Source organism: Stegostoma tigrinum, chromosome 14 (genome assembly GCF_030684315.1).
Source record: "Stegostoma tigrinum isolate sSteTig4 chromosome 14, sSteTig4.hap1, whole genome shotgun sequence".
In the NCBI taxonomy this organism is placed as follows: Eukaryota; Metazoa; Chordata; class Chondrichthyes; order Orectolobiformes; family Stegostomatidae; genus Stegostoma; species Stegostoma tigrinum.
The window spans coordinates 25,766,068-25,778,840 of NC_081367.1; the positions used below are offsets into that span (position 1 = coordinate 25,766,068).

General features: G+C 39.0%; 1 protein-coding gene across 2 annotated transcripts in view; it reads left to right on the forward strand.

Moving 5' to 3' along the window:
• mlf1 (myeloid leukemia factor 1) overlaps window positions 1-12,773 on the forward strand; it is a 39,041-nt gene that overhangs the window by 7,370 nt on the left and 18,898 nt on the right. For both annotated transcript variants that reach the window (XM_048541521.2, XM_048541522.2), the window contains exons 2-4: window positions 4,148-4,274; window positions 6,397-6,483; window positions 6,650-6,778. In XM_048541521.2, coding sequence (XP_048397478.2) covers window positions 4,148-4,274; window positions 6,397-6,483; window positions 6,650-6,778 — 343 coding nt within the window. The remainder of the gene's footprint in view (window positions 1-4,147; window positions 4,275-6,396; window positions 6,484-6,649; window positions 6,779-12,773) is intronic.

The window sequence follows — 12,773 nt, forward strand, 5'->3', positions numbered from 1 at the left end:
AAAGGATCAGGAAGTTATGTGTAGGATTTCTGGCAGTAGCCATGAAAGATTGTATTGGTAGATTGTATTGGTGCAGAGATTGAACATACAAATTGGCAAAGATTAGAATGATTCTGTTGGATGATGTTAACTCATACAGATTGGGGGAAAAGCACTGAATTTCTTGAATGTGCCTGGCTTTTTAATCAGGTCTACAACCAATAAGGTGCTGACCAGTATTAGACATAGCATGAATATTGAGGCAGATTTAGTTACTAACCTAAAGGTACACGAATATTTGTCTAACGATGATCATAAAGGGAAAAGTATGAAATAACTGGTAAGATTCAAGATTTTGTTAAGGCTGTGATGAGAGATACTATCCATAATAAGCTGGGCAAATTTGTTATTAGATAAATGACAACAGTGGGAGATATTTATAAAAGAATTCAACGTTCACAATTTATTTAGACAAGGGACAAAAATTCTACTTGCTGAAAACAAAATAGTGATAGATAACTCACGAGTAAGAAGCAAGTAAAAGTTAAAAGAAAAATTATATAAATTGCAAAACAAAGCACAAACCCTGGAGAATGATAAAGAAATGAAAAATTGTCAAGTGTCATAAGAACATAAGAGTAGGCCATCTGGCTCCTCGAGCCTGCCCCGCCAGTTAAAAAGGTCATGGCTGATCTTCTTGAGACTCAGCTCCATTTACCCACCCACTCACCATAACCCTTAATTCCTTTACTGTTCAAAAATTTATCTAGCCTTGCCTTAAAAATATTCAGTGAGGTAGCTTCAACCACTTCACTGGGAGGGAATTCCACAGATTCACAACCCTTTGGCTGAAGAAGTTCCTCCTGAACTCAGTCATACATCTGCTTCCCTTTATTTTGAGGCGGTGCTCTCTAGCCCTAGTTTCACCTGCCAGCAGAAACAACCTCCCTGCCTCCACTTTATCCATCACCTTCATAGTCTTATATGTTTCCATAATATCTCCCCTCATTCTTCTGAATTCCAGTGAGTATAATCCCAGTCTACTCAGTCTCTCCTCAAAATCAAACCCTGTCAACTCTGGAATCAACTGAGTCAATCTCCTCTACACCCCCACCAGTGCTAGTATATCACTTCTCAAGTAAGGAGACCAAAACTGCACACAGTACTCCAGGTATGGCCTCACCAGGACCCTATACAGCTGCAGCATAGCCTCCCTGTTTTTAAACTCCATCCCTCGAGCATTGGCACACAAAATTCCATTTGTCTTTTTAATTACCTTCTGCATTTGCAATCCTACTTTTAATGATTCATGCATAACGACACCCAAGTCCCTCTGCACAGCAGCGTGCTGCAATTTTTTACCATTTAAAACATAGCCCATTTTGCTGTTATTCTTACCAAAATGGATGACCTCACACTTATCAACATTGTACTCCATATTAAAGTGATAAACAGCTAATGAGAATTACGGCAAGGGAATTGGAAAAGGAACTTACATAGGCATGAAAATTAACACAAAGATAATTTATAATTACATTGCTCAGGAACAACAATTAACATTAATTTTGTAAATGAAACTAAGAATCTGGTTGATAACCCTGCTTGGAGTTTCACATCCCTTTCTGTATTGTATGAGATCTTATCCTTGTTGAGTTTCCCCCTTTCACTATAATCACTCCTTTAGCAATCCAGCCCATCTGCAGTCTTGAGTTTCCTACTTTTCCCAGGAATCCTTGGACCCTAATCATTGATGTCCAGAGCCCCAGACTGAATTTGCAAAACTGTTACAACTGATAATGGCCCAGTCCCTGCACTGATCCTGTAATCTCCAGATTAGTTGCACATTAACTACAGGACTGAACATGGACCAATCCCTAAACTTTGATTGGACCAAACAGCTGACTGACAATGTCCAGCTGCTTTTATTGGAATCGAAAGCCTTTTGTCTGACTCTGGTGCTCCTGATTGACAAGCTGTCTTCCTTTTGCTTTGGCACTAAAATGTAATGCAAGATATTGGCAGTCTCCCCAATATTGGGAAGAAAAGGAGAATTGGAAGTGGCATATAAATAAGGCAAGCTGAGCAATCCAGTGAGCATCTGTGATACAATCCAGTTTGCTTGTTAATTCATATATAACTCATTATTACTGGATGTTAGGTTGTAGGATATATAGTACTTAGTGTTTACTTTGTTAACTCCCATATGGTAAAAAATTCTTCTGTTGGAAATAAAAGCATCTTGTGACTTTGTTCTTTTAGAAATAAGTAGGATTTCTAATTTAGTACACTTGAAAAACGTCTCATATCAAAATTGTATTGGATTAGCTGAATTATTCCAGCAGATCGTCAGGTTGGGAGCAATGAATTCAATGGCCTCCTATGTTATAATTTGAAGATTTCAAAATTGTCCCTTCTATTCAAACGCTGACCACTTCATTTCTAAACCTTAGTGATCACCTCTCTCTTCAAAAACTGTGAAGCTATCCATGTAGGCTACCATACCATCTGAAGTTCCTCATTTTCTTTTAAGGACTTGAATATGCAGTCAGCCATCAAATCCGTAACTATCTGTCCTTGTCGAAATATTTTTGGAAAAGCTTTCTTCACACACAATGTTCTTCCTGATGTTCTGCAGCTATTTACAGTGTTCATCACATCATCTTTCGATTTCTTTCCTTGTTATTTACTACTTTCCACTTTTATTTATCTGAGAATCGTGAAAGAGTCCTTCTTCCCAACCCATTCCCTGGTGAAACCCTAAGAATCCCACATGAATCTCCACCTGGTTTCTTTCTTTCATTCATCCTGTTCCAGACAATGTCATTTGGCAATAACATCCACAGACATGAGGTAGAATTTTGATTTCTCAAACTTATTGCTATTGTGTTACAGTGTGATGAAGATAACATTGAAGAGACTGGAGCAAAGCGGAGTATTTTTCTATTTGATAAAATTGAACTGATGATCTCGTAAGGCATGTCATGTCCTAGTAAGACGTTGTTCAAATCTAATATTTCTTGCTCACTGCCTTTGTATTGTGCATGGAATCTTCCCCTTCCCTTGAAATTGTCATTCACAGTTCAGTATTGATTCAAGAGCACAACACTACCTGTACTTCAAATAATATTGTGTTTTAATGAAAACCTGCTCAAGATTAGCTACCAGGGGGTCCCTGATTCCATACAAGGGTTTAATTTTAAAGATCTGGCGTACAAACATTTCTTCATACTTACGAATGGCTACTTTATGTTGTCCTGCATTATGTTCCAACTTGCGAACGAAATCAAGAATGGAACCTATTCGCAACCAGGGGATTGCCTATGTAAATGTTTATAAATTTAAGTTAAGCTAATAAAAAGCTCATAATTAACCTCAAAAAACAGATAACAATTTTCGTTTCTCAATTGAATTGAACTTAACATGTCGATGAATTTAGGTGGGCTATCATCAAATTCAAGACCTTATAAGCAGATTGGTTGGACCCAGAGTGGGGGATTCCATTACTGGGGGTCTTGAGTTCAAAGTGAGAGGTAGAAAATTTATGGGAGATATGCGTGGAAAGTTATTATTATTATAAAATTACTCAGAGGGTAATGGGTGCCTGGAACACAGTACCAGCGGAGGTGGTAGACGCAGACATGATAGTGTCTTTTAAGATGTATCTGGACAGGTACATGGATGGGCAGGGAGCAAAGGCCCTACAGACCCTTAGAAAATAGATGACAGGTTTAGACAGAGGATCTCGATCGGCACAGGCTTGGAGGGCCGAAGGGCCTGTTCCTGTGTCTTAATTTTCTTTGTTCTCTTTGTTCCTTTGTATTTAAGTATGCTCATTTTAAAATGTATATCAGAAAATATTTGGGTAAAACTGGCCTATGCTGGTAGCATGAAACAGGCTCACAATGAATCTTGCTGTTTTTTTCACAAAGCCAATCCAAGTAGAATTAATGTGAAAAATAGGAAAATTGTCTTCAAGAAGAATTTGAACTGTTGCTCTGTGAACTTTAGTAGATAGACTGTGCATACTGAAAGATTGGTGATTTATTGTGCAGTGGTTTTGCCTCACTGATGGTGAACACTTGTACTTTCTGTCTATTAACTTTGTGTGAGTCAAACTATTGCTTGAAGTTGTTATAGTTTAAACAGCCCACTTTTACCTCTATTTTAGGGAACCTTTCCGTTTTCACCATGAGCACCTGCGTAAGATGATGGGCCATGTCCCAAATTTTATCAGACAGGACTTCGTACCAAATTCCCAACCGGGATGCTCAAGCCAGTCAGCAACAAGGAATGAGGTATTATTTTAATAATTCTGTACTCTTGTTGACATTCAGAAGTTTTGAGTTTTAGATAAATAGTATTAATTACTTGTAGCACTAAATATCTGAAGAAGAAATAGTTTTATGTGTGTTTATTTAAGTAAGAATTTTGTTCGATATAAATCTATATGTACAGTGTCTCAAAAGGAGCAACCTTGGGACTGACTTTATGATGGATTTTAGATTCTAGCTGGTTTTCAGGTTAGATCTTTGGTTTGGGTAGCAAATCAAAATTACATTACAATTTTATTAGAATGTGAAAAATATATAAGAAAATAGTTTATTGAAAAGGACCCAAGGTAAAGGTCAAGTCACCGCAGTCGTACCAGACCATAGAACTGCTCTCTCATGACAGAAGTTGAGAAAGAGAATCTTTCATGGCAACCTCAGCCTGTGTGGGAATTGGTATCACTCTGCATTGCAAACCAGCCATCCAGCCAATTGAGCTGGCCCCAGGGTAAAAGTATGTGGAGGGAGAACTGAAGCCATCTTTTGTCAAAGATGCTTGAATTTTGATTAGGTGAGTGTTTCGATCAGGGATAGCAATCTAAACCACATCAGCTTTACTGTTGCAACACAGTGAAACTAAAATATTCAGTCCCTTTCAAAGTTAGTACAATTGTTCCCAACCAGATTCTATGAATAATAGATCTTAGACACCAAGTTTATAGTGTAAACAAATATTAAAGCTGTATTATTGATGCTGCAACTATCACAGGACAAAGCTAAACAACAAAGAAATCTAATTAATATCAATAATTTACACACAATCTTCTATGGCATAAGGATAGGTGGAGAGACAGGTTGTGTGAGGAGGCAGGGAGGTTGCACAAGGACTTGTACAAGCTAGGATAGGGGACAAAAAGTGGCAGATGGAATACAATGTGTAAAAGTATGAGGTTATGCACTTTGACAAGAAGAATAAAAGCATAGACTGTTTTCTAAAGTGGGAAAAGCTTTGGAAATCTGAAACACAATGAGACTTAAGAGTCCTAGTTCTGAATTCTCTTAAGGTTAATGTGCAGGTTCAGTTGGCAGTTCGGGAGGCAAATGAAATGTAAACATTTATTTTGAGGGGGCTGGAACAGAAGAGTGAAAATGTAGCATTGAGGCTGTATAGGCTCTGGTCAGACCGCATTTGGAATATTGTGAGCAATTTTGAGCCCTATATGGAAAGAAGAATTTGCTGACCTTGGAGGAGTGCAGAGAAAGCTTACAAGACTGATCCCTGGGCTGAAGGGCTTATCATAAATGAGGAGCAGTTGAGGACTCTGGGTCTGTAGTCAATCAAGTTTAAAAGGATGAGGAGGATTGCATTGAAACTTACAGAATACTAAAAAGCTAGATAGAATGGATGCGGAAAAGATGTTTCAACTACGAAAGACCTCGGAGAGACTTGGGCCCAAGGACTCAGCCTCAGAGTAAAGGGACAACCCTTTCGTACTGAGATGAGGAATTCCTTCACCCAGACGACGATGGATCTACAGAACTCATTGCTGCAGAGGACTGTGGAGATCAAGTCATTAAGTGCAAATCAATGCTGCCAAAAGCAGAAGCAGAAGTAGAAATGTAAAAGACAAATGGTAACCTCCTTGATGCATGAACATTGGTAGGGACGCAAAGATGGAGTTGAAATTCCTGGAATTAAAATATCAAAAATGGCAGGTTGTTAACTGACATAAATGACATTTTGAGTAATACTGTGTGCAAACATTTACAATAGTGGGAAGTGAGAGATTTGGGAAAAGACCGGTGTTGTTAAAATGAGAAGTGAGAGTTAGGGAACTGAGGTCTCCGTAAGAAAGTGAGAGTCTCATATTCAGTGGGCAGACAAAGAGATTGTAGCATTTTGTTTGGTCAGTTGGGCTGTCACATCAAGTTAGTGGAGTCCACACAGTACCCACATGACATAATCCTCGCTTCATCCTGAATTGCCCAGAGAAAGTCACAGCCATTTAACTGGTACAAAATTTTACCATATCAAATTGAACTCTACTATTTATAATTTACTTCTAGTGTTACCCATATGTTATTTTGTTCAGAAAAAAACACAATTGTTATCTTAGTATTTCATTTACTTTTCCTGTACTTATTATAGGCTCCTTCCTGGACAGATCCTTTCAACAGGATGAGTGCCATGATGGAACAAATCAGAAAAGAAATGTTTGACATGCAAAACACAAGTGTAAGTGCAATGTAGGCGCAACCAATGGGAAATTCTTATTTTCCATAATTGTAGCAGTGTTTTTCATATTGCTTAAACCATTGAACATGCAGGGCAGGCTTCTAAAATTTTCTAAAATGCTTTGCCAAGCTACACCTTCTAAAAACGTGTTTTTGTTTGTCAATAGGGAATCCAACCTTCAGACCGCATTGGTCACTCTCTGAACAGCTCCAGTGTGATGACTTATGCAAAAGTGGGGAATGAACCTCCCAAAATATTCCAGGCTACCAATCATGTGCACCAAGTTCCTGGTGGAGTAAGTATTCAAATTCTTTAGTAAGCCTTATGCATTTGTCACAGTAGCATGTACGTGAACATAAGAATTTTATAGTTTCACATATCCAGACCATAACAGTAAACCCCAACAGTGATGCCCTGTGACTTTGGATAGCTGTAATCTACAATGTAAAATTTTCTTAAGATAACCCCTTGAGAGAGGAAAAGTTACAATCCATTGTGTTCAACACGTCAAATTATTTTAAATAGCATCATTAACACAATAAAATTCCCAATGCTTCACAAATGGTCCTTGATAGAGGAAGATGCACCAAGATATTGGCAAAGAGGTCAAGATGTGATTGAAAGGCTTTAAAGGAGAAAAGTGAAGTACAGAAGTGCAGAGATTAAAGAATGAGATCCAAAAAATTTGAGTTTTTACCACTCCTGAGACAAAGGTAGAAGGTGAATGCAAAATAAGCTGGAGACACTGGACTGAAGTCTGCAACACAAATATATGAAGGTTACAGAAATAACATGAGAGAACGAATGTATGGTAGAGATCAGGGCACAACTTTCACAGCAATTTAAACGTGTGGGCATTATGAGAGTTGGAAGAATAGGGTAAGAATGAAAGAATAATTGACTCAAGAATAAAAGTCTGATTCTCCCCTTAAGATTTGAACCTCTTCATGAAAATCTTGCTTGTAAGCAGCAAAGGGTCTATTTGCATGCATTGGCATCTCATTATTAGTTCATTTTGCCTTGTTTATTTGCTTTTTTTGGGGTACCAGTGAGAAACTAGATGATACCAATACCCAACTTGAAAGTCAGAGTCAGTTACTTGGCGATTGCAGCTTGCTTACATTGTCTGAAGAGATCCATCTCAGCCAGCATTCCTCAGCACCTGTGGACATGCTGACCTTCTGTCCACAGGAATCAGCATCACAAAAGCACCAGTCTCATCACATCATCGTGGCATATTTTGGACTAATTTATAATACAGTTCAGTGCTTCAATATTACATTGTGGAGCTGTCTGACATCTTACGTGGCAATTCTGTGCCAGGCCATATTGTGGGCAGGGTAGACACCCATTTCATGCATCAGAAAAGGGTACATCTGAGGGCTCATATTGCTTTCTTAGCTCTTATATCAGCTTTGCATTTATTTAGATGCTCAGAACCACTGCTTTGACTTACCTTTTTGCGCATCTCTACTTCATTCAGAGCCAATAGACTCCCAGTAATTGTGTATTGCATGGCCTTTCATCACAGAGAAATTTATTTTAGATTTATTTATTTGTTACATGTACTAAGTATAGAAACACATAAGGATATCGAAAAGTGCACAATTCACCATTCACTGGTGCCCACTTGGTTGCAAAAACCGGAATTAAAAGATTCAACAGAGCCAAAAGGTAAACAAGAAAGAAACAGTCCAGATCTGAGTCTGAAGTCCCATCTCCACAATGTTGCAGGCCATGCTCCAACCGCTATCCCACTGTCACCACCTCACTGGCCCATTCTCACTGTCCTGCCCTCGCTGCCGATGTCACTCCAGCCCACTGTCACCATCCTGCCCTCACCGCTGACATTGCTGTGGCCCATGCTCAATCCGCCATTGCTGTGGGAGATGGCCCCCAAGTTCAGCCCCCACCATGCAGTTCCCGTCATGACCCGACTCCTCAGGTAGATAGTTAAAAGGGCGAGGGTGGGGTCAATAGAATTACTGCAGAGAGGAGAGAGAAGAAGAAGAAATAAGAAATGAAAAGGAAAGGGAACTGGTAAGCAGAGTGAAGCTCCAAAAGGAGTAACTTACTCTGCTGCCAAGTTACTGAAGAAAAAGAGATTCCAGCATCTACAGTAATATGCTCCTACACAGGCTGCTTGCCATGGCCTATCCTGTAGTTGAGCCTGTTGGCCCTAGTGGTTTGGGCATTTGTTTCCTCCTCCTCCGTCTGTGTTCCTGCTGGCATCCACCTATGTCTGGAAGAGGCTGAGAGAAAATGGCACCTCAAAATGAGGTCACCTAAGCATCAATGGTGAAAGCAATGTGAGTGCCAGTCTGTTTGCATTGCTAATAGCAACTGAGCATTCTGCAAGATGTGACTTTCCATAATAGTCACCAAACTGTCCACACAGATAGCTGTATGCACACGTGCCAGAGCCAGCATGATTCTGATAATATTGATGGATTATTCCAACCTTCAATCCAGTTAACCAAAGGTCTCCATCAAACCTCCGTACTACTCTTGTATCTATTTGTGCATTCTCATCAAGTTATCAGTGGTCAGCACCATGGGATCCACTTTATCTCTATGCTGATCAGATGCCTGGTCTCCAACAGACCTCTGAGTGCCAGCAACCAGGTCATTTATTCATTGGTCAGCTGTGAAGGCATGGCACAGATGTGGTTACCAGAATATAGTTCCAAGTCTAATCTAGTTAATGTATCTTCTGAGGTGAAAGTATCTGAGCTGATAGAGGGTGTAATAGAAAGCCTTTCTGGTGTGTCCACTGAACAATTTGTAGCTTCCTTCACAGTGGTGGAAAAAGAACTATGTCTGGCCAGACTCATTTCATACAGATTGAGGCTGTTGAGATGCCATTGGTGCTTACTTCCACCTTCTACCTGTCAACAATATTGTAGTGTGGGCAAAATACAACTTACAATTCGGATCACTTAGCTTATTAGCAAGCTCAATTGTGCATTTTTAAGAAAAAATGGTGGGCGGTCTGTCAATTTTAGCACCCACTTACCATATTAGGGAGGCTCAGTCAAGGGTGGGTGGACAGGTGGTGGACTAGCTGCATGATATATTTTATGTATCCTCCCCACTGGAGGCCACCAGTGGAGGCCTGTAAAATCCAATCACCAGTCTGTCATCAATTAACGCTTTTTGGATGAGTTGGATCCCCCACTGACTGCTCAGGTTGTGTGGTTGGGAAAGCTCATTATCTGAAAAATCCTGCTATTAGATTCAGTCACTAATCTATGCTAAGTTGAGCTTAGTTGAAGAATCATTTGGTATGTTGCAACTAGCTATAACACCTCTGAATTCTAGCTAGTGATTATTGCTGGGTTCATGGGTACAACCTTAAGTTAAATGAAACGATCTTGATTATGATGCTGTCCATTGGAAACATTATCCTATTTAAAGCATTATTTAATTTTTATTCTTAGTTGATATTTACTGTGCTTTCCCATACATGTCACATTTTGAAAAGAAAATGATTGAGCAACATTTTGGAGGACAGTTTTCCATTCAATGCCTTCTAATTTTGGGAACAAATGTGGAAGCAGCATTAGGAACTAAAAAAAGTTGCTGACACAATTAGTTTTAATGAATGGACACGCCGCAAAGTGTCCAACGAGTGCTCCCATGGCAATTTCATTAACTTACTGAAATATGTACCAAATTCAGATATTGAAGCAATTTTGGTACAAATCTGCACTGCAACATTGTTGCCAAACCTGTCCAATAATTCATGTGTGGCCCAGATTGGCTTATGACCATTTACATCTCAACTGAGAAGAATCATGAATTGCAGTACGGTAAAGCTGGAAGCAAATTTGACTAGTCATTAAGTGAAACACTTTGCCGTTGATTTTCTCTTTACACTTTCATACAATTTTGAATTTGCCAGACTGTCATCTTAACACCTAAGATGACTATTGCTTTACCCAAATTGCCTTGTGTCTTCACTTTCCTGCTCACTAACTTGATCTGTCATGTTGACCTCTTGGTTCTCCTTCATGGCCAAAATGTTTTATCCTTCCAAATTGAAAATCAACTGCCTTCCAGATCAAGGTACTCATCTCCAATTTTGACAGAGTATTTGTAGTGTTAATAACTCAATTTTTAAAATTGACAGGTGACCAATCCGATTTTTAGAGTTGGTTGGTCAGTCAAAACATTTAACATGTAGAGTTTGGGAATTCCATAGTACCAGTGAGCGAGATGATTCTGTATAGGCAGGATATGTTGTACATGAACAAAGTCAAATTCAGTGTCCTGTTGGGTAATTTGCTCGTGCTACTAGTGAGGATTTAAACTAACTTGGCTGGGGTGTAAGAACCAGATGTAATATTTGAAAAGAAAAACAAGGAGCTCAAGGAACTGGGAAAGATGCAATGTATGGAAATATATTTGATGGGGTTAGGGTAAGAGGAAATGTAATCAAATCTAAATTAAGTTTACTATATAGCTATGTGGCTATGTGGTGTGTGGCGAATCAGATTGGTGGCTTTCAGGAAATATGTGATTGTGGCAATAATTGATACCTGAATAGAAGAAAACAGTCTGCATACTTAGTATCATAGATGCAATACGTTCAGGAAATTTGGAGAAATGAGGAGCAGCAGTATCTTTTAAGGCAAACATGACAGTGCTGGAGTGAGAAAGTGTGATTTCCTAATGGGTCAAGGACAGAATTCATTTGATTAGAGCTCAAACAACAGCTGAGATATAATTTCTTGTTTGTAGACTGTGGTCCACTGACAAATTAGAATCGGGAGAGGAACAAATTAGCGAAGTTTTTTATTTCTTTATTAATTAACGGAATGAGAGCGTCGCTGGCCAGGCAGCATTTATTTCCCATCCTTAATTGCCCTGAGGGCAATTCAGAATCAATCACGTTACTGTAGGTCTGGAGTCACTTGTAGGCCAGATCAGGTAAGGATGGGAGTTGCCTTACCTAAAGGACATTAGTGAACCAGATGGGTTTTTCCAATAATCGACAGTAGATTCAGGGTCATCATTAGATTATTAATTCCAGACGTTTTTTTGAATTCAAATTCCACCATCTGCCTTGGCGGAATTTGAACCCAGGTCTCCAGAATGTTATCTCGGTCTTTAAATTAACAGTCCAGTGATTATACTACTAGGCCATTGCCGCTCCTGTAATTGCAGACAGGTGGAAGAATTACAGAGATGTTGTAATGGGGGCTTTACTTATCAGCAATAGTGTAAAAGTTAGGGAAAGGCAAGAATTTCTGAAACGTGTTCAGGAGAAGTTTCTAAAGTGGTACATTTTCAGCTCCACAAAGAAGATCCATTGCTAGATCTCGTTCTGGGAAATGAAATGAGTCAAATGAATCATGGTTTAGAAGGGAAACATTTACTTAAAAGTCATCATTCTGTCCTAACGTTCGGGTCAGTATGAAAAAGGGTGTAAAACAGACCCGTGTTAAATGAATTAACTGGTGTAAATTCAACTTCAGTGACCTGTGCACACATCTGATTTCATAAATTTGAATCAAAGATTGGCAGGCAAAACTATGACAGAACTATCGTCTGCCTTTGAAGTGGAGATAATTCAAGTATAGACAAGATGCATTCCCACGAGGAGGAAAGTAGAACCAGCAAATCCAGATTCTGGATGACGAAAAGTTAGAAAGTGAAAGCTTTCAGTTGAATGAAAGCAAAAGGTTGCATGCTGACAAATGTTAGATGAATAACATAAGTAAGAACTGTGTAGAATGTAGAGGGTTCTGCAGACAAGTAATAGAACAAATAAGAGAAGCAAAACGCCAAAATGAAATGAATCCAGTGGCTAATGAAGGGAATCCAATAGCCTTCTATGGTGATTAAATTGTTCTAAAGGAATGGTAAGAAGAGTAAAGCTGACCAGAGATCCAAAAATGGATTGACACATGAAGATGGCTTGAGATACTAACCATGTTTATTAGGTGGAACATGCTACCCAACTCTAGGATGGGAGGAGATAGTTAAGACAGTATTCGGGTTAAAAATTTACAAAGAGAGGTATTATGTCAGCACTTAATTCAGTGGAGGAGATGCCTCAAGTTTCTGAGGAAAGTTTGTTAATGTACAGGCCATAATGTTCTGATACTCAGATGTACAATGGTGTCTGAGAATTCTACAATTTACAGACTTGTTTAGCAAAGTATGTGAGGATAAACTCAAGAACTTTAAGCCCTTTACGTTAAATTCAATGGTGGAAGAACTTTTAGAAATGATAATTTTGTTCCAAATTAACAGTCCCTTGAACAAATGTACATCAGTTAAGG